We start from the raw sequence: 20,936 nt of genomic DNA, 5'->3' as shown, positions 1-20,936 counted from the left end.
AATATTAGTAGGGTAATCCTTATCTTCCGCCCCCAAACCTCATCCCCCTTTCTTTCTTTCTTTTTTTGGTCTTTGCCCATCTTATTATTGTCTACCTTTTGTAGTAATTCAACTTTAGGTATGTTTCTCATAAATGTACAGCTGGGATTTTCTGTTCAATCTTTCAGCGTTCAGCTTTCAATATGGCAGCTTTAACTTATTCACATTAACGAAAGGCTGACACTGTCTCCGTAATCTTTTTTTTATGCTTTCCATTTAAATGCTTCTTAGCTGTTTCCTTGATTTTATCTCCGTCTTTTGCCAAACAGACTGTTGTCTTTCCTCATTTTCTTTATTCCAATGACTTGAATTAGTATATATTCCATCTACTAGAGGTTTTTAAAACATTTTTGTTAAGCAAACTTGGATCTATTTTCTCTCATCGGCACAGCCAGAGATGAAATAACATCTATGAATGTATTCCACAATGGATTAGAAATTTAGTATGCTTTGAATACTCATTCACAATGCAGAGTAGTAACCACTATATGATTACAGCCTGAAGTTTTCATCCAAATTAGTATTTTCTAGTATGTAAAGTAGCCAATACAGAGTATTATAGATTTCCCAGACTGGATGTTTAGATGTAAAATGAAAATGCTGGAGGGACGAATACCTGGCTGTACCATCACGGGTGTTCGAATAATTGCCTTTCCTAGTGTTGACTGTTGGAGTGGTGTTCTAATCACCGTCATACCAGGGCGGATCTGAGGCCCTGTGATTACCTATAAATGACACAAAGGAGAATGAATTAAAATGCTTTTAAAAGACTAAAAAAGCACGATGGACTTAGAACACAGTCTTTAAACATCCTATGTTGATAATTACATCTACAGAAATGACAAAGGCTCTTGGGCATTACATTTTAAATTATATTAAGCATCAGAATAACGATGGAATTCTGAGGGAAGAAAATTTAATCCAAATGAGATCATACAAATTCTTTGTCACTGATATCAAGTGATATCTGGCCTACAGACCAGAAGGAAGGCACAAGGCTCAGTGAAGCTCTGTCCTATAATCACCGTAGTTGTTCAGAGAAAAATGTTGGGTCGTGTTCTCCCTGAGGTCCAACACATATCTGTCACCCACAGCATACGAGATCGGAAACCAAATGTCCTTTCACAGTTTTAGAGGAGAGACTACAGAGCATATTGTTTTCAGTTTTACAGTTACGTCCAGAACATTTTCAAGTCTGCAAAACTTGAAACCTTTTCCATGATACCAGAGCCAAGGAAATGATGTATCTAATACGTGTGCATGTCGGCTGATAACCAACGAGCTCTAATGCCACGGATTCTATTTTTCATTCCACTTCTCAGTTGCATACCAAGTTTCCCTCGGGGCTCCAATGCTGTCTGCTGTTTTATATGAAGGAATTTCCTCTACAGAATCCTAGAAAGCATTTCTTCTGATTCCTAAACTAATATGCTATTATGCTGAAAATGAACATTTCATATATCATTTATGCTTAGATATATAACAGATTTTTTAAAAAGTCAGTACCTTGGCATAGATGAGTAAAAGGTAAAGGAAGATGAGGAGCTAAATTAATCCTGGAAGGGGCCATTCTAAAAACTTCAACTTGATGTGGTTAACGCTTTAAAACAAAAGAAGTCTGTAAAGAATTCTTACTTGTGAAGTGCTTGTGGTTGCTCCAGAGCCTGAGGTATTGGGCCTAATTGTGACTGTTGCTGTCCTGGGCTGGAATGAAGTAAAGGTCTGCTGACTTGTACCTGTACTTGATGGAATGATACCCAGGACTTTCTGCTGTACTTGAACAACGCCTTAAAAAAAGATGAAGAAGTCATTAGCAACTGCCCCTTTCATAACAAGCATCAGGTGTCACTGGGTTTCTGAGGAGAAACTACGTGTGGCAGGGTTTTATAGTGGGCTACATAGAATGTGAGGTCCAAGGACTGAAATCAGTGAAAAGGAAATGAAAAATAATGGCAACAGTATGATCTGGCAAATGTGAATTAAAACTCTTCACATTTCCCTTACCTCCTTGTGTTGCTGGCACATTTACAGCGACAATCTTGCTGTTTGCAGGAAGTGGCAGTTTGGTAATTACTTTTCCTGCCATAGTGACTGGATTGCCTGTAATTTGGAACGTCTGACCTGTGCTGGCAATGGTTGTAGCAGATGTGGCAGCTGTGCTGGTGGCTAATGGGGTATAAGACATTTAATAAGCTTTAGATTTAAAATAACCAGCAACGTAGTGACTTCTAGGAAGGGCACCAAGGCATGAAATGTGGCTCATTCTTGTCTTTTTAAGAAAAACATTCCTCTCCACTCAAAGTAAGTGAACTATGTAAATGTTGAGAGGGAAATAATGGAAGAGAGGAGTTTCGCTCATGTCATATCATGAATATTATCTGTAACAAACCAACTGTGGCAGCTTGATTGCTCAATCAGCTGCAGGAAGAAAACAATTCTCTAAAGAAATGTTTCATCTCAGTCGGTAAACGATCGAAATTTCTTTTTCCTGAATGAAAGCAATCTTTTCTTTAAGAACGGTCGTGTACCTGAGTTTGACTGGCCTTGCTTAACCCACGTAGCGAAGGTCTGATGGAAGTTCTTGTTTTGCTGGAATGTCACTGTCGCTGGAGATCCAACTTTGGTAGTTAGTACCATTTTAGTTCCGGTTGTAACGGAGCCACTTATGGGGGCCACCATCACTTTCGGCGCTGGGGAGATGGTACTAGTCGTACTGTTCGTTGGGGAAGTGGTGGAAGCTGCAATTGCTGTAGGCTTCTGCTGTTCCAATCGTTTCTAGAAAAGTCAGGGAGAGAAAACATGAACCGAAACAGTTCCAAATAAAAACAATACCATTCTGCAAGAAGTCCACCCACCATTTCTCCAAATCTAAGAAACTGCACCAAATTTCTCAAATATTTTATTTCTGAACCTATGTATTTAAATTTGCCCTTCCATTTAATTTCTTGACGCAGGCCAATATTTTTATGACTCTAAACCACCTATTTTATTGAAAGTAGTAAGTCTTTCATTCAAAAATGAAGAACAATCAAATTTTTCCAGCCTATACAAACGTCCAACCTTTCTGATGGCAAATAAAAGAGACACGGGTCATCTTATTGAAGACAGGAACACCTTGCGGCTCAGCGGTGCGATTTAGAGCACACAGCAAATGATGGGAACTGTACAACGTTTCTGGTTTACTGTAGTGTTAATTTATCCAATTATAAAACACAGGTCAGTATTTAAATAATCACTATCCAAGTTGACAAACAGGCAAGCAAGTTGAAAATTATAAGAAAACATCTTTTCTAAACTTCTTATATTACTCAGTTTAAACATTTTTTTTTACAGAAAAAATATTTTAGACTATTTTACGCAGGGAAGTATAGCCTGATTACAATAGAGGGTTATTAAAGCCAATTTGTACACCTTCCATCATAGATTGCTAACATTTCCTGACCTTACCAACATGACAATGTAAGCTTCCACATGTAAAAAAAAAAAAACACATAGGTGCCAATGATTTCAAACCTGATGGCAAACGCTTTGTCATAATTATCTTCTTTAATGCTCAGACTGACCCAACAGAGTTGCTGGTATTATAACTTAAAGATGAGGAAACTGAGACTCAGAAAGACTCTGGCCTGGGCAGAGCTAGCTACTGCTGGAGGTGAGAGGTGTACTAAGATAATATGGCAATGCTGAACTATCTCCTGCCACTGCAAACTGCTCCCCGGCGACATCACAGCCAGTCTCGACAGGAGAGCTTTTGTAAACATCCTATGCGCGTGAACAGAATGTGAGGTATTTCACACAGTTTCTCATTCCTCAGAAGAAAAGTTTAGTTTTGTATATTTAGAAATGTCATCTGATTCAATCAGTTAAAAAAAAAAAAAAGAGACAAGGAAACTGAACACATATTAGGTAGTTATTTCCTGAGGGTGCTGAGGATATGCCTTCAAAATTGGAAACGTTGACTGCATTTGTAAATGAGTATTTTAAATACATTTTTAAAAATCACACCAAACTCTTACAGAGTTTTAGTAGAATTTGCTTTTTCATAGACTACAGAGATTTTACAGATTGGAACTCTGCAGGAAAACGTATTTCAAAATTACCCTCAAACTCATGTGACACTGTGTGTCAACTATACTTTAGTAACAACAAAAAATTACGCATTGAATTTTAGATAATAAGTCAAACCACACGAATATATCAACACTGTGCTTTTGGTGTGCATGGATTTGGCTAAAAATGTCAACTCGCTGCCAGGTGGGACTAGTACCAACTCCCCCACCTGCCGGGCAGCCAAGCGCTGCTGTTTGAGGTGAGCCTCCATTTGGGCCTTGAAGTCCTCTGCCTTCTTCTGTTCACTAACCTTAGCCTGTTGCTCAACTGCTTGTGCCTTCTCTTTCTCCACTCTGCAGGAAACAAAGGAGAAATTTTATCAGAAACTACACTATGAGGCATTCGGCATCAAATATTAAGTGACATCTGGTTGACTCTCATGTTCTAAAAAGATGTGAAATTATTTCCATTTCAAAAATGAACATTAAAAGGTAATTAGAAACTGACAAGTGGATACAACACATTAAAATTAGAAATAGGACTTTAAATAATATATAGCTAGCACTTAAAATCCAAAGGCGAAGTAAAATTAACTAGGACATACTGAATAAACTTTTAAGGTGGCAATTCTTCAGTTCTGAAGTGATAAAAGCTTCGAGTATCTGAGCACATGTTAACCATTTCCTTACCTTTCAGCAAATGCTCTGATCTCCCATAATTCCAACTCTTCCTCGGCTACCCAAGTTTCGATAATAACAGGGCCAGTTTGCTTTGGCGTTTCTGGTCTCTTTGGCCGCAATGCACTCGATCGAAGGCCTTTTCTCTGAGGTGTAGGTGTTTCTTTGGAAAAGAAATCAGAGTATTTTAAGCCATATAGCTTCTAAAATTGCAGTACTTCTGACATCTCCTCTTATATCATGAAAAACAAGAGTTGGCCAACTTTTTCTTAAAGAGCCAGATGGTAAATACTTTATATTGTGTGGGCCAGATGGTGTCTGTAACAACTATTCAACTGTGCCTTTGTTTTCATGAAACGAGCCAGAGACCATACATAAGTGAGTACATATGGCTGCGGTCCAATCAAACTTTATTAACAAAAGCAGGTGACGGGTCAAGGCTCATGGGCCAGGTCTGCTCGCTCCTGATATAAAAGGCCTAAGAACCTGTTACATCTGCCCATAACATTCCTCCTGGCTTCGCTCCCCCTCACATGACTAATGCCTGTTCATCCCGCAGACCCCACCGTGGATACAACATTCTTCAAGAAGCCTACCGTGTTCCTTGCACCTAGTTGGGCTGAGTGTCCTTGCCATGTACATACAGCTCTGGCAATGTGTATCTCCCCATCACAGCACTGAGAAGGGGAATTTGAAAGTTGCCCGTGTAAAGAAGGGATCAGAAACTACTAACTATAGGTAAAATCTCCTAATGTAAGATTTTAAAAAGAAAAAGCAGGGAGAGGCGAGCATTGAACCTTCCCATTTGTTCAGGGAGCAGGGAAGCAGCTGAAATAGCAGAAGGACCTAGGTTATCCAAAGTGATAAGAGCAAAGAAAAGTGACTCGAGGAGACTGCAGTGGTTTGAATTGAAGGCTCTGGGGTCAGGACTAAAGACTGGTCAGAAACTTGCCTCTTCCATCTGTTTCTCTCTGCCTATCGACTGAGCTACTTCTGTTCCAGGACAGCACTGTTTTAATTACATTACTATTTATTTCATCATTCTACTAGGACAGGTACCCCTTATTGAAGTTCTTTTCAAAAAATCTACTCTCGGGGCGCCTGGGTGGCGCAGTCGGTTAAGCGTCCGACTTCAGCCAGGTCGCGATCTCACGGTCCGTGAGTTCGAGCCCCGCGTCGGGCTCTGGGCTGATGGCTCAGAGCCTGGAGCCTGTTTCTGATTCTGTGTCTCCCTCTCGCTCTGCCCCTCGCCCGTTCATGCTCTGTCTCTCTCTGCCCCAAAAATAAATAAACGTTGAAAAAAAAATTTTTTTTTTAAAAAAATCTACTCTCATTTATTCTCCAGGATAAACTTTTGAATTAATTCAATCAAATTTCAAAATTTAAACTTATACATTTTGGGACAGTTAACTTCTATTAAATAGTATGTTTATATCTAAGGACAGCATTCTCTTTTTGCCCATTTTGTAACAGATTTTTTTCCTGAATGGTTTTACTGGACTTCTAAAATAACACTGATTTTAATCTATTTATAGCTCTCGAATCTGGTCACCTGACTGAACTCTTTCTAGCGCAACAGTTTGGATGCTCGTGTGGTAGCATTATAACAACACTGTAACGTTTTCTCTGCTTCTTTGAGAATAGGGGCCACATCCAGTTCTTCCATGTCTTCGCTGTCTAGGTGCTCCCTAAATGTTTCCTGAATCACTCTTTGTGCCTCTTAGATCATTTCTTCCCCCTGACGTTATTTCAAAACAGCTTTAACTCTTGAGCCAACAAACGTTCAGTGACCACTCCTGCGTCTGATTCTGCAGCAGGTGTCAGGATTACAACAAACCAGACGGACTTGGTGGCCGCCCTCTTGGAGCCGATGGTCTGGTGTCAATCACTGTTCCACAGCCTGATTATGAGAAGTTATTATTACAGCTCTCTGTACCCCTCCCTGTGTTCGGCGCGATGCCTGTAGGTATCACTGTGTGTCTAGTGGAATCTTGTTAACTTTATTGAGTATCAAAAGATATCTTCTTCAGAAGTTGAATGAAGAGATAAGGAAACAATTTTAATCCAATTTTAATTCATAAAAGATGTGGCCAACAGGTCAGTAACAAAGAACAGAGTTTTTTCTATTCCTTACCTTTTGGTGCTTCTGGAACTCCAATGGGGCAAATGATTTTCCGGATACAATATTCAGATCGAATGCCATAAGGACCAACATCTCGCCTCTTAATTATCTCTGTCGTTGTGATTTCAGTTTCAGAGGTTTCTATGGTGATTTAATTCACATAGTATTAATAACCACCTAAAATAGTCAGAGACTAGAAAAGTACAACATCTGGTGCTTTAAGAAGGAGACACACATGGAATAAACTTTTGAAAACATTTGATTAATTAATGACTTCAGGATCATTGCTGGACTGCAACAATACTGAGTTTCTTGCTCACTGAAAACTTCTAAACTGAGCTGTTTGGGGGCAGCTTGGTTTCCGGTGGCAAACAGTCAAAATAAATAAGAGAAGAGAGAAGCAGCAAGCATAGGGTTCCGGATGTCCCAGTTTAACTGATTTGTTCTCTGTAATAAGATCTTTTAAAAATTCAGACTGATTCACATGTAAGTGCCTCACCTTATAATTTAACCCCCCTTTCCTAGCCCCCAGTATCTCACAGCATGTGCTACCAAACTTTAGCGAAGCTGTATTTTAAAAACACAAGCCATATATATATATTGGGTGTTTTTTTTTAATTTTTTTTTTTAACGTTTATTTATTTTTGAGACAGAGAGAGACAGAGCATGAACGGGGGAGGGTCAGAGAGACAGGGAGACACAGAATCTGAAACAGGCTCCATGCTCTGAGCAGTCAGCACAGAGCCCGACGCGGGGCTTAAACTCACGAACTGCGAGATCATGACCTGAGCCGAAGTCGGACACTTAACCGACTGAGCCACCCAGGCGCCCTATATTGTTTTTTTTTTGATGGCGGTGAAGCACACATGGGCGCGAGCTGGGGAGGGGCAGAGAGAGAGAGAGAGAGAGAGAGAGAGAGAGAGAGAGAGAGAATCCCAAGCAGGCTCCACAGTGTCAGCTCAGCCAGACGCAGGGCTCGAACTCATGAACTGTGAGATCATGACCTGAGCCGAAATCAAGAGTCGGACGCTTAACTGACTGAAATACCCAGGTGCCTCCCAAGCATTATATTTTAATAAATAACAAAAATGCTTAAAATTAAGTGAACTGTCAAGTGATTTTTCTCTTTTCAACTTAGACTAGAAAAGGAAAAGCCCTTACCTGTCCGTGTGGTCCCTCCTCCTGGAGGAGCCTTGGCTGCCATGTCATCCCATCTCAGGCTTGCCCACAGTAACCGTAACATAAGGCTCACTCCAGCTAAGGACTTTACAGTCTGAAGTCTATACCTGAAAGAAAAACCCAAGAAAAACGACATATGTATTGTGCACGCACGCGTGCGCACACACACACACGCTCTATTATTAAACTGCAGGACTATTTCTAGTTCTCATTATTAATAGTTATAATACAATTTTGTAAGCACTTTGGCTATTACATGTCCCTTAATAAAATAACTTTCTTATTCCTAGGCATACCATGCATCTAACAACTTAAAAGGGGTCTGTATGTCACTTCAAACGCCATATAAATTTGTAAAATGAGCATGTTTCATTGTAAGACTGATACGGCAAGAATTTATGAAGATTTTATAACGTTTAGCCTAATTCCAAAATATGTGCTAGAGAAATTACAAAGGAGAACAAAATACAGAGACGTAATTGTGTTACTAAATGTGGTAAGAGTTTCGAAGGATAAAATCTTAACTAATTGATTTGTGCTGAAACAAACTGAAACTGTTTAAATTTTCTCAAAACCCAAAACGAAAAGACCCCCCACAAACCCAGTAAGACCTTTCCATACGAACAGAAATTCTGTATCCAAATGGTGGTTCTGGAAAACATGAACTACTGGATGATGAATACCTGTCAATACTAGTAACACTTGAACCACATTAGTAGCTTTAGAGTTCTACAACACAACGAATAATAAAAAAGGGTAATGCTATATTAGTTATTGATCAGGAGACAAAGGAATCTGTGTGCAGGTTTTTACTAAGCACTGTGTGCGAAGTTATTGAACATTTTAGATATTCCTTTGAAAATAATACTAAAGATACATTTCAAAACGAATTTACAACGGCAATGAATATTTTGTCCCAAAATGGAACTGACCGTAAAATATTTTTAAAAAGCCCTTGGGTCTCAATTCTCTATTAGTGGTCTTTGAGTAATTAAACACTCCGTTGACCTATCCACATGCATAAATAAATAAACTGGTTGTGGTGTACAGAAAACCTATAAAACTAAAATAATTCCCTCCTCTAAGAGAGGTAGAATAAGGTAGACCTTAGACAATTTGTATTTAAGAGGCAATGCTTTCTATTCTAAACATGAAGCTGGGGAAATGAACAGTGTGGGAAGGGGACCGCTCTAGCCAAAAACTTGCTGCAGCTTCTTACATTCCCATCTCCACCTGGGACACCAGTACCTCCTTTGCTGTGCTGCCGCCCTGTGAATCCTGTGACCTGGACAGAACAATGCTCGAATGGGAGGGCGAACGCTAACCGCTGCAGGGGTATCATGGGAGGGGGGGAAGTACATGTCACTTTCAGACCACACCCTACAGAAATGCCTAGGGAACCCTGGACACCAAATGGGGATGTACTTGGAAAGAGAAATGTTTCTCATTCTCTCTTCTTCCTCAGATCACTCTCTACGGCCAAACAGCAACTTCAGTGCGTCTCTATTTCACAAGGGAAACACTGCCAGGTGAGGAACACACCTGAAGCCTGTTCATTCGTGCATTCCTTGGAAGAATACTTGCGTGCCTTCCATGTGCTTTAGACTAACTGAAAGGAGCTGGAGACAGGGATGTGAATTATGATCTGCTCCTGTATCCTCAGGAGCTGTGACAGAGGAAAGCACGAGGGGCACCTGACTCGGCTCAGGGATGGGAATCAGAGCTTTGCTGGAGTCTCAAAGGACAAAGATGGGGGGGTGGCTGCACAAGGGCAAGGGACACACATATGTACGCTCAGGAGGCAAGTGTGCAACAGCACACGCTTCCTCCGGGAACCACATCTGGCGTGCTACGACCGGAGGGCAGGGGGGTGGTGGTGCGGCGAGAGATGAAGCTGGCATGGGAGAGGAAGGCAGAGCCAGACCTGCCGCACCAAGTGGAAGGGTAAGAGAAGAGCATTTAAGGCGATCCGTATTAAGGCCTCGGAAGCGTCTGCAGTGTAGGATGGGTCATGGAGGCAAGTGCTTCTCACAGATGGGGGTGCACAGGCGAAGGCTGTCCCCTACCTGCCCCGCAGCTGAAGGCTTGCTCAGCTCAGTCAGAACATTCACAGGGTAGATCTGCCTTTTAGGAGGATCACTGGGGCAGAGCTGGGGAGACAACTACTGGTTCAAAGTGATAATGAAACACAGAATCAGGGCCCAGGAGAAAGGAAGTAAGGGAATGGACAGCGTGGAAGAAAAAAGAGGCCTAATGAGTTGACAAGACAAGTTTCGCTTTTCACTGCTGCTCAGCCTTACCATTAAATTAATAAAGATCAAACATGCACCTCTGACATTCTTAGCTTCTACGCTAAGCATCAGACATAATTGATTCAAGTGTGAGTATAAAAATGCATTTCCCATGCATGATTTTTACAGCAATACACTTTTTAAAAATGCATTCTAAAGTCAAGAATAGTTTACATATTTACCCATGCCTCTGTTAGATAAAAGGGATTATGTTTCTCTCAACTTCAGCAAATTCAGACGTTAGCATGTATCTGATGGCAATATCTGTTTAAAACGTACAGGAAGGTATTTCCTTCCATTAAAAAATGAGAAATTAACTAAACAGATACCAGTGGTGCCCACAGTGCATATTAAAACATAACAATACAAGGCTCCTGAAACCCAGCCGTGCAGAAAAGGGCCCTGGGCAACACGTGATCAGAACTGGTTCAGAGAAAAGTACTTCCCAGTTGAGCCTACCTTCCACTTGAGAAAAGAAAAGAGCAGAAAGGTCGGCCTCCACAACTGCCAGGTCATTGTAATTAAAGTATTTGTACATAGTAACTTTTCCAGTGGGAAAGAAGTTACCTGCAGGACAGTCAAGGATACATTTTGGGACCGCTCTCAATGAAGAAAGCAGAAAAGTGCAGAGTAATCCTATAAATCCATGAACTGTAATGAAGAGTTCCTTGATTCCCTGCAGGATTCTGCAAATCCTTCATTGCAGGCCCTGCAGAGAAATTGTACTTTTCAGCTGTCTCTATTGAATGTGTAATGGAGTGATATTTTAATTCAAATCAAAAAATGAGTTATAAAAACCTTGGTCAAACCAAATATGACTGGTCATATTAATAAGTTAATTTCTTTATCGAGAGTACTCATTTACACTTCGTTTTGGTTTTGGTTTTCTTTGATCATACTAGCCAGCTGTAATATAAAAGAAACACACACACACACACACACACACACACACACACACACATACAGGTATGATTTTAACTTAAAGAAAGTGGAACCACAGATACACAGAAATGAAGCCTAACGTGAAATGGAGTCTGCTCAGTCACTTGCTGAAATAATTTTAGGTTCCTATCAAAATCTAGCAGAAATCAAAGACTGTTCCTGACTCCTGAGCATGCCCCACACAACTCTTATGTCTTCGGTGTTTATGTTTCATCCTTTCCAGTGGTGAGGGTGAAAAGGTAAAAAGACAAGGACATGAAAAAGGACAAAGCAAGGACAGATATGTGAAAATGTGATATAGCAGATAAAGTACTGGACTGGGGGTTTAGGAAAACCGGGCACTATTCCTAACTCTGTCCCTCTGTGGCCAGAGGCAAATTATTCCACATCTATAAAAGATAAGAATTTCTAAGATCCTTTCCAATATAAAACTACACGATCTTACAACTGACAGCACTACGTACTTATGACTCATCCCCAAAGCTTAATGCCCAGAAAACCTCAATTTAAGACTATTTCTGGGTTTTAAAAACTCGTTCCTCAGGACCCTCTTGGGACCACCTCTTCGCACATAAATAACAGAGAACTCCAAAAACACATGCTTATCATGCAAATAAATTACATTAGGAAGATTTCCACATCATGATGGACCTTGTGTGATTCACAGGCATGTCTCCTGTATCTTATGTTTTTATGAATTACCTAATAGAAATAAAATACCAAACTCCAGAAAGTTGATTATCCAATACTGTAACTCTCTCATTCCCCAGGAAAACACATGGCAGTAACTTGGAAAGTCAGACCACAAAAACAACTACGTTTTCCCTGTTTCTTCCGTCTTGTGAAAAGTAAAACTGAATTTCATTTTAAAGAATTCCCACATATTTTTTTCAGTCTTTTAACATTTTTCCCTAAGTAAACTTTGGTACCTCCCAGCTGGCGAAATTCAAGATTCTCTGTATCTTATTTCCATTACTAACTTGGCCCATTAAATTTCCACTTCCCTGTCTTATCTCAATTATATCTCATTTTTTACCAAAAAAAAAAAAAAAAAAAAAGAGAGAGAGAGATATGCTTACTAGATACTGCTTTTAAGACTTTCTCCCTTCCCCAAATACATTTTAAAGTACATACCTCCAAGTGATACCAAAGGTTGGTCTAGGAGAAGGATACGGCCATATATCCAAGGCAGGTTTTGCATTGTAATTAAAATAAGGGACTTCTCGGATTCCTCCTTTTCTGGCCAACTTTTTTAAGTCATCATTAGGCAACACAAATATGCTCTTCTTGCTGCTCTTGGTGATAAATTTTCTATAGGATGGCAGAGCAGTACCTGAACGAGTCTTCTTGGGTCTTGAAAACTTCATGAGTTTCACTTTGTCCCTTGTGGAATATTCTTTGCTCACGGTCATAGATGTTACCAGAGTGCCTCCTGCAGTGGTCAGTGAGTCTGTCACTGTTGTGGTGACCACAGTTTTGCTTTGCTCCTTCACAGAGATGATGTCCACGCTGCTGCCCGTGGAGGGTGTGGAAAGCTTTGTTACCGTTGTAGTGGTGGTCGTGACAGTGGATTTGGCACAGTTTTCTGTGGAAGAGACCACAGTCTGCTTATCACCTTTTGCTACTTTGATTACGGTTTTTGATTCCGTGGCCACCGTGGATGTCATAGTGGTGACTTCTGTGATGACTGTTTTCCTCTTAGACTCTCCGTTGACATTTTCATCTTTGCTGGTAGGCAGCCCATTTTCATCAACAAAATCATTACTGAGGTTAGATTCCTCTCCAGAAGTAACAGGTGAGGGAGTAACTTTCTTAACTTCTGAGGTTTCAATTTCCATATCTTCTACCTGATTTGTTGAACTGCTTTCTGGACAAGACAGTGGAGGTGTGGTAGTATGTATACTCTCAGACTCTTTGGTTGAAGGCAGGGTCTCTAGGCCATCCTGGTAGTCACCTCCAGCATCAGAAGATCTCAGTAAACATGATTTTGTTTCCACGTTGTTTTTTTCATTAAAATCTTCCATGATGACATCACCATTCATGAATGGCTTTACAGCAGATTCTTTAATGGTCAAAGACTTAATATCATTTTCAGGAATTATTTTACTTATATTATTAAGCTTTGGTTCAACATCGCCACTTACTACTTTACTCTCAGAGATTTCTTTCAAGCATTCCCCTTTCAAATATACTTTAGATTTATTATCTTTTCCATTTATTTGAAAGGTACTCGCTTTCTGTCCTTTCTTTTCAGACTCTCGATTTTCATTATTCTTTTTGTCAGTGCTACTTTTTAGATTGACTTGATCAATACATTTAACTGATCTCTCCTCTAATTTCTGTTCTTGACTTGTTTTTTTACCATTTGCTTCAGTTACCTTACTCTGTGGTCTCTTGTCACAGTTTCCAGTGGACTGATCTGAAACAAACTCACGTTTCAATGGTTCCAAGCCTTCAATACCTTGTTCTTGAGTTATGAACTGTTCAGAAATACTTTCACTGCTATTCTGAACAATCATATCTTCTTCACTGCTGTCTTGAATAGACATAGTATCAGAACTATTTTCCAAAGTGCTATTATATTCAGAGTCACATCCCAGTTTTCCTTCAAAGTCCATTGCTTTTGACAGAGATGGGATATCTCTATCATCGATACTTTTAGGTACTGATGGAAGTGAAGGGCTCTGGGAAGGAGAAACAATGGTGTCATTATCCTCCTGTATGAGTGGTTTTTTGTTCTTATAGATCAAAGTACCAATTTCATCTGTACTGGCTAGTTTGGAGTCATCAACGAGAAAATCACTTCCTTTGGTTTTAATCTTACTAGGTTCCTGGCCTTTACTGGTAGGTTCAGAGAGACTCTCATCTATGTCATTTCCAACAGAATTTTGTTTCTGACAGTTTGTCTCTGGACTCTGAATGGAGACGTCATCTAACATTTGATCTTTTGGATAAAGTTTGTTTGTTGTATGATCAGGATCACTGATTCCAAGAATTGAGGAATCGCTCTGTGAACATCCCCGAATCAAATCTTCAGATTTATCATTACTTGCATTAGGGCTTTGTTCTTGTTTAATAAGCAAGTCACTTTGACACCCTTCTTTTGCTTTAGTTATTACTGGAGACTCAGAAAGACTTTTCAGAGAACTTGTAGAGGTCTTTCCGATACCCTTAATTCCACCCTCCAACTTCATCTTTTCAAGGCGCTGTTTTTCTTCCAGTGTAAACTGTTTAATTCTCCTTTCAAGAAGTCCATCTAGTTTGGATGATTTAATTTTCTTTTTATAACTAGTCCTTAGATGAAAACCCTCACTGACATTGACCACATCTACTTGAGAACTTTCCTGACAATTTATATGTGGCTCTGTTTTCACATCATCATCTATTTCCATTGGTTCTTCCTTAAAGGATTTATCATTGTCAGAATCTAAAACTTCTTTTACATCTGTGAAATAAAGACATTTATGTAAGTGAAATTTTTTACTCTCAAATGTGGAACTCATAATATTTTTATTTTAAAAACTACCAATGGTTCTTATTTTCACTCAAGGGCTTAAATATAAATATATATTTGAAAGCTCCTGACATAGGATTAAGATAGGTCAATGGACAGGGCTAAACTTTATAAAATGTTAAAAAACACACACATATTGTAAATATTTAAATATTCTGATTCTTAGTATCTGAAAATAGAATGTTACAATGAAAAACTACTTAGCTTGTGACAGCTACTCCATACACCAGTACCTTCATGTCAGATTCTGTATAAAATATTTTGTAGTCATAAAATATCTTAAGGCTAGTATCTTACCTAGTTTTTAAAATATAGCTTTTCACAAAAGGCAATGTAAGTTCCTCAGAAGGTTGGACACAGAGTTAGCTTAATGACCCAGTAATTCCACTACTGGGTATTTACCCAACATGAATGTTCATATCAATATTCATAACAGCCAGGAAGTAGAAACAACCCAATGGCCATCAACCGATGAGTGGATAAGCAAGATGTGGCACCATCCACAAAATGGAATACTACGCAGAAATAAAAAGGAATGACAAAATCCTGACACCTGCTACAACATGGATGACCCTTGAAAACATGATGCCAGGTCAAAGAAGCCAGTCACAATGGACCACATATTACATGATTCCATTTATTCGTCATGTCCAAAACAGGTAAATCCAGAGACAGAAAGTACATTAAGGCTGGTGAGGGGAGTTAGGGAGGACTGGAGACTGACTGCTAATGAGTATGAGGTTTCTTTTTGGGGTGACGAAAATGCTCTAAAATTCACTGTGATGATGGTTGAACAACTCAGTGAAATACTAAAAACCACTAAATTGTACCCTTTAAATGGGTAGATTATCTAGAATATGAATTATGTTTCAATAAAGCTGTGATCATCAGAGAAAGACAAGGCAGTACCTCTCCTGCTGTGCGAACTAGATCCCGTGCAACCTTAGCATCCCCAGGCTGCCCTCCACCCCGGACTCTCCTTACCTTGGTCCTTCTTCTCAGCAATCCTGGAAACATCCATTTCACTTTGGTCTGCTCCTTTTGTAGCATCTGAATCTTTTACCTCATCTTTCTCAGAATCAGGCTCTGTTTTTATTTTTTTTGGACTTCGTGGACTTTTTCTTCTATCTGATTCATCCATATTTTCATCCACATTATTTTTGGCTGAAAAAGAATGAAGTATATAATAATGACAGGTATTCTGAATATTAGCAATTTACTGTAATAAATCTAGTTTAGTGGAAATTATCAAGTATTTTCAGCAATTTATACTGCTTTTTTAAATTAAAAAAACACACACACACACAAACACTGAAGACAGTATATACTTCCCTAATGTGCTTGGCTGACCTAAAGCATTAAAAGAAGACTGCATTTTAGATGTGCTTCAGAAAGAAGCTTTCACATAGGATGACTATTTCAACCTGTTCGATGACTTTACAGATTCTATATCAGTGTTTCTAACATATTTTGTGTTAAAGAATCATATTAGAAGGATAAATACTTAAGTATTTTTCACCGAGACTCCATGGACAAACTTCAAAGATATCCAAGATCCAATGAAATTACAAAAGTTTGTTTACATACTTCCCCTGGCCCCCACCTCCCCCAGGTAAGGAATCACAGCATTTATCACAGAATAAAAGAGACTTAAGGGAAATGACTAAATGCAATGTTTGGCCTTGTTTGGACCTGGTTTACTGCCAAGAGTAAAATGGCCTCTCTGACACAACTGGGGTACCTGGGGTAGGAACTGAGAATCTCAAGATGAATATGTTAAATAGTGTCAGTTTGCTGACTGGATAATAGCATGATGGTTATGAACGTCCACTCTAACTAGAGAGATATACTGTACTGGAAAAGAACATGATTTCTGGAATTTGCTTTAAGTACAAGGGAAACAACTCTAGGAAAAAAGTAGGGAGTGACAAGTGAAAGAAGAGTGACAGAACTTGATAACTGTTGAAGTTGATGATGATTACATGGGAGTTCATTATTCTCTTTTACTTTTGTGTAGCTTCAACTTTCCAGAAGGAAAAAAAAAAAAAAATCAAGCCTACGATATAGAACTATTGTCTAGATGAATTTTCTTAGGCCTTAGAGGCATTTCTACCTTTTCTTTTCACTTGAACCCGAATATCCCAAGGACTTAGCACGGTGAACCTATTTTTTATTTAAATAAAAATGACTCCTTCCAAAAAGATCTGCCTGAAAGGGGAAAGAGTGCAAAAAACAAAGCCAGTATCTGTCAAGACAGCAGGATACTGGTGAGAGAAGAAAAGAACCATAGAAAACGGTGACAGGATGTGTCTAGACCCCACAGGTAACGAAAGGACAAAAAACTAAACTGATACTCTCTTTCTTCAATGCTTCTGTAGTTATTTCAGAATAACTGGGCAATACTTTTTCAATGATTTCAAGTTGCTCACAAAGAGCTTTATATGTCAGTAGTACCCCATTTATAAGCTTTAAGATCCTGGACACTTAAATGGATGATTTATAAAACGTTTGGGATTTCCTCTCCATGAAAGGTCTCCTTGATAGACTATTAACAAAGGAAGCCCAGGTGGCTCAGTCCGTTAAGTGTCTGACTCTTGGTATTGACTCAGGTCGTGATCTCCCGGTTGTGTGATGGAGCCCCATGCTGACAGCGTGGAGCCTGCCTGGGAGTCTCTCTCTGCCCCTCCCCCACCTGCACACACGTGCTCTCTCAAAAATAAACAAATATAAAAATATAAAAATAAATTAAAAAAAAAACGATTAATTCATATCCGTTATTAACCCTTGCACATTAATACCTGTATTGACACTTATAAATTAATGTGCAAATCAAAGGTATACAGTCTGAGTTAGAATGGAGGTTAGAGATAAGGGACACAGCAGTCAAGCAAGTCAAACACTCTATAGTCTTCTGATGCTGTCAAGTGTTCCCTGAACTGTGTTTCTCTCTGTTCTTTCTAACACATCTGTGCCTCTATCATATGATCAGACTAGATTAGCCATTATGATAGGGACTAATAGTTCTGAGATTATAAATTGGTGGTTACTAATGCCTTCGCCGTAATTCCCATTCTGTAGTTAAGCTAAACCAACAATGTGCTACCACCTGAGAGGAAAGGCTCCGAAGATGCTAGAAGACCAACCTGGTACCTGAATGGATAAAGGCCCGCCATTTGCACAATAGAAACCATATGCTAAGGAAACTGGATTCAAGACAAATCTGCAAAAGCCTAAATATTTTGCTTATGGATAATCTGGATTTCACTACACAGACAAACCAGGTCAGACATAAGTAAACACAGAGCTCTCTATAATTCTAAGTGCTACATGGGCGGCTGGAGCAACAAAATGGCAATAAAAAAATTGTAACCATCTTTCAGAATTTATCAAAATGTACATTTTGCTTGGATATGATCAGATCATAATAGAATTTAATATTTGCCAAGTACCTACTATCACCTAGGCTTTTTAGGAAAGAACACATTGCACCAAAGACTAGCAAATTACACTGCACAGCAAGCAGAACTACTTTTGAAAATTGCTCAGATTACAAAGGAGATCTTGCAATGTAGTGTGCAAAAAGGACAATGGAAGCCAGGAGACACGGATTCCAGCCAGGATTCTATCCCTGTGTGAACTGTACGTCACTTAGTACCTCCGTGAAATAATCTGCTCGTGTGCTGTGAGTTTCAAAACATATGGTCTCTTGGGGCACCTGGGTGGCTCCTTCGGTTGAGCGTCTGACTTCAGGTCATGATCTCATGGTTTATGAGTTTGAGCCCTGCATTGGGCTCTCTGCTGTCAGTGCGGAGCCTGCTTTGGATCCTCTGTCCCCCCGTCTCTCTCTGCCCTTCCTCCACTCGTGATCTCTCTCTCAAAAATACATAAAACATTAAAAAAATTATATATCTATATATATCCATAAACATAGATATATATAATCTATATATATCTATAAACATAGATATATATAATCTATATATATCTATAAACATAGATATATATAGTCTATAGATATAGATACATATAGTCTCTTAGTAGGGTAGTTCCCCTCTAGAGTTCTGTGATTCTAAATACTAATAAAATTGTTAGCGAGTAGCACAAATTGAGTTAATACCTCGTTTATGTGGAAGTGTTACTGAATTCTCCACCACTTGCTATTTGGTTTTGTTATGTGCCACAATGCTGAGGTTACCAGATATGTAGCTCCTTAGGAAGTCAAGTAATACTGAATTTAAGATTTCAGAAAAACAACTAGGTGGCTGAGACCTTTTTCCTTTTTTTTTTTTTTTAACAAGTCCTATTCTAGCCTCTTTCTTTAACTGAAACCCTAAGTATCACAATCCTGAAAATAAAGGTTTAAATATTTTATAAAGGTTTAAAATATTTTAGAATTTATACCAACTACACTGGTAGTTTTGCCATGTTCTGTTAAAAATTTCAGAGAAAACTTTCATCTAAAATATGGTCAGTAAACCTCATTTTGTAAGAAACAGTACAAATCAGAAACATTAATACAGGAAAAATAACTTCAATTACTTACTTCCTTCTAATGACTTTCTGTAATTCACATTAGTATTGCCTGGCAATTTAGGAACAAACCTATAAACATGAGTTTTACTAATCCAGCTCCAACCACCATATCCCGTAACTCTGTATTCCTCTCCTTTTTGTTTCCAAACCTGGTGTGAATGAAAACACTCTGATTAAACAAGAATGAGGATGCTTATAAAACATATGTGGTTTTATACATTTTTACCAAACAAGATCCACAGTCAGGCAAATAAGTTTACCAATCAATTTTATTTTCAACAGGAATCACACATTCATGAAAAAACTGAAGACAGCTGAACCCTGAACAACATGGGGGTTTGCTGACCCCCCACGCAGTCAAAAATCCACGTATAACTTGCAACTCCCTCAAAACTAACTACCAATAACCTACCGTTGACCTAAGCCTTACCAATAACACAGTCAGTTAGCACATGTTTTGTATGTTACGTGTACTATATACTACATTCTTTACAACAGAGTAAGCTAGAGAGAAGAAAATGTTATTAAGAAAATCACAAGGAACAAAAAATACACTTACAGGTACTATACTGTATTTATCGAGACAACCTGTTTGTAAGTGAACCCATGCAATTCAAACCTGCGTTGTGCCAGGGCTGACGAGACCCCTTTCTAATATGAAAAATGTAACACAAGTTTTACAGTTTTAGAACAATTTCAACCAATTAGTCTAATAGCCCACCTACACTCTACCGAGACAAACCTCTGCTTATAGAAATCGCCAGAAAGACTTACTTCATTCCAACAATATTAAATAAAAGACTGCGCCAAAAGCAAAACAAAATTTAAGTACCTAAAGTTGCAGAATACAAGCCTCAGAAATGGCTAACACTATTTTAAAAGACTATAATAAAAATTACCTGATGTTTAACTGGAAATGTATATTTTACCCACGTGGCTTGTTGCATCGTTTCTTCCTCTTCTTGTTTTTTCTCTTTTTTCTTGACTTTCTCCTTTTCTTCTCTTTCAATTGATGTCATTCTGTGTAACCTAAGAATATATGAATAGAAAGAACTGCATTTAACTTTGAAACATACATTAAAAAGATAAAAATACAGTACTGCAAGTCAGGAAGTTAGAATCAAAGAATGGTTAGCTATAATCCCACAACCCAGATAACCCCAGTTCACAAAAATCAGTAACAATTCTGTAACAGGAAAAATGAAACAGCAGAAAAAGGCAAAACCATGCCATCCTTCCCATATGCCCTCCAATAAGAAATACACTCACTTATGGCTTATTCCTGAAACTACTAATACATATATATATACCAATGTATTTACACAAAAGGGATATATTACAATCACAACTACATAGTTTTTAATCAATGAATAATTGCATTAGAAGATCTTTCCATATACCAGAAGATATGGATATTCTTAAAGAATTACATAATATACACCACTGCGTGGACATACTATAATTAAACCAGTTCCCTATTAAAGAATACATTATTTCCTTCCCTCAAAAAAGACCAAAAAATCCAAAAACCTACCAACTAGTATTTCTAATTCTATCTAGCACTGGGGGGTTTAAAGCCTTTACACTAA

The 20,936-nt window shown here is 38.7% G+C and overlaps 1 protein-coding gene across 8 annotated transcripts in view; it reads right to left on the bottom strand.

The window, feature by feature from the left end:
• The window catches only part of BPTF (bromodomain PHD finger transcription factor), a 148,881-nt gene that overhangs the window by 38,006 nt on the left and 89,939 nt on the right, over window positions 1-20,936 (bottom strand). For 5 of the 8 annotated variants that reach the window (XM_047081574.1, XM_047081580.1, XM_047081577.1 and 2 more), the window contains 11 exons: window positions 20,247-20,376; window positions 19,358-19,496; window positions 15,799-15,978; window positions 12,435-14,745; window positions 8,050-8,174; window positions 6,901-7,029; window positions 4,779-4,929; window positions 4,400-4,442; window positions 2,568-2,814; window positions 1,675-1,826; window positions 656-764 (listed from right to left, as the gene is read on the bottom strand). In XM_047081574.1, the coding sequence (XP_046937530.1) occupies window positions 656-764; window positions 1,675-1,826; window positions 2,568-2,814; window positions 4,400-4,442; window positions 4,779-4,929; window positions 6,901-7,029; window positions 8,050-8,174; window positions 12,435-14,745; window positions 15,799-15,978; window positions 19,358-19,496; window positions 20,247-20,376 (3,716 nt within the window). Of the gene's footprint in view, window positions 1-655; window positions 765-1,674; window positions 1,827-2,043; window positions 2,206-2,567; window positions 2,815-4,318; window positions 4,443-4,778; window positions 4,930-6,900; window positions 7,030-8,049; window positions 8,175-12,434; window positions 14,746-15,798; window positions 15,979-19,357; window positions 19,497-20,246; window positions 20,377-20,936 lie in introns of all 8 variants that reach the window. The other 3 variants (XM_047081573.1, XM_047081576.1, XM_047081575.1) reach the window with 1 other exon arrangement.

Source organism: Lynx rufus, unplaced genomic scaffold, assembly GCF_022079265.1.
Source record: "Lynx rufus isolate CCGP_SWC_20201006 ecotype Redwood Valley unplaced genomic scaffold, mLynRuf1.p SCAF_18, whole genome shotgun sequence".
NCBI classification, from domain to species: Eukaryota; Metazoa; Chordata; class Mammalia; order Carnivora; family Felidae; genus Lynx; species Lynx rufus.
Note: the sequence above shows the minus strand (reverse complement) of the source record. Positions and strands in the feature narration are given on the sequence as shown.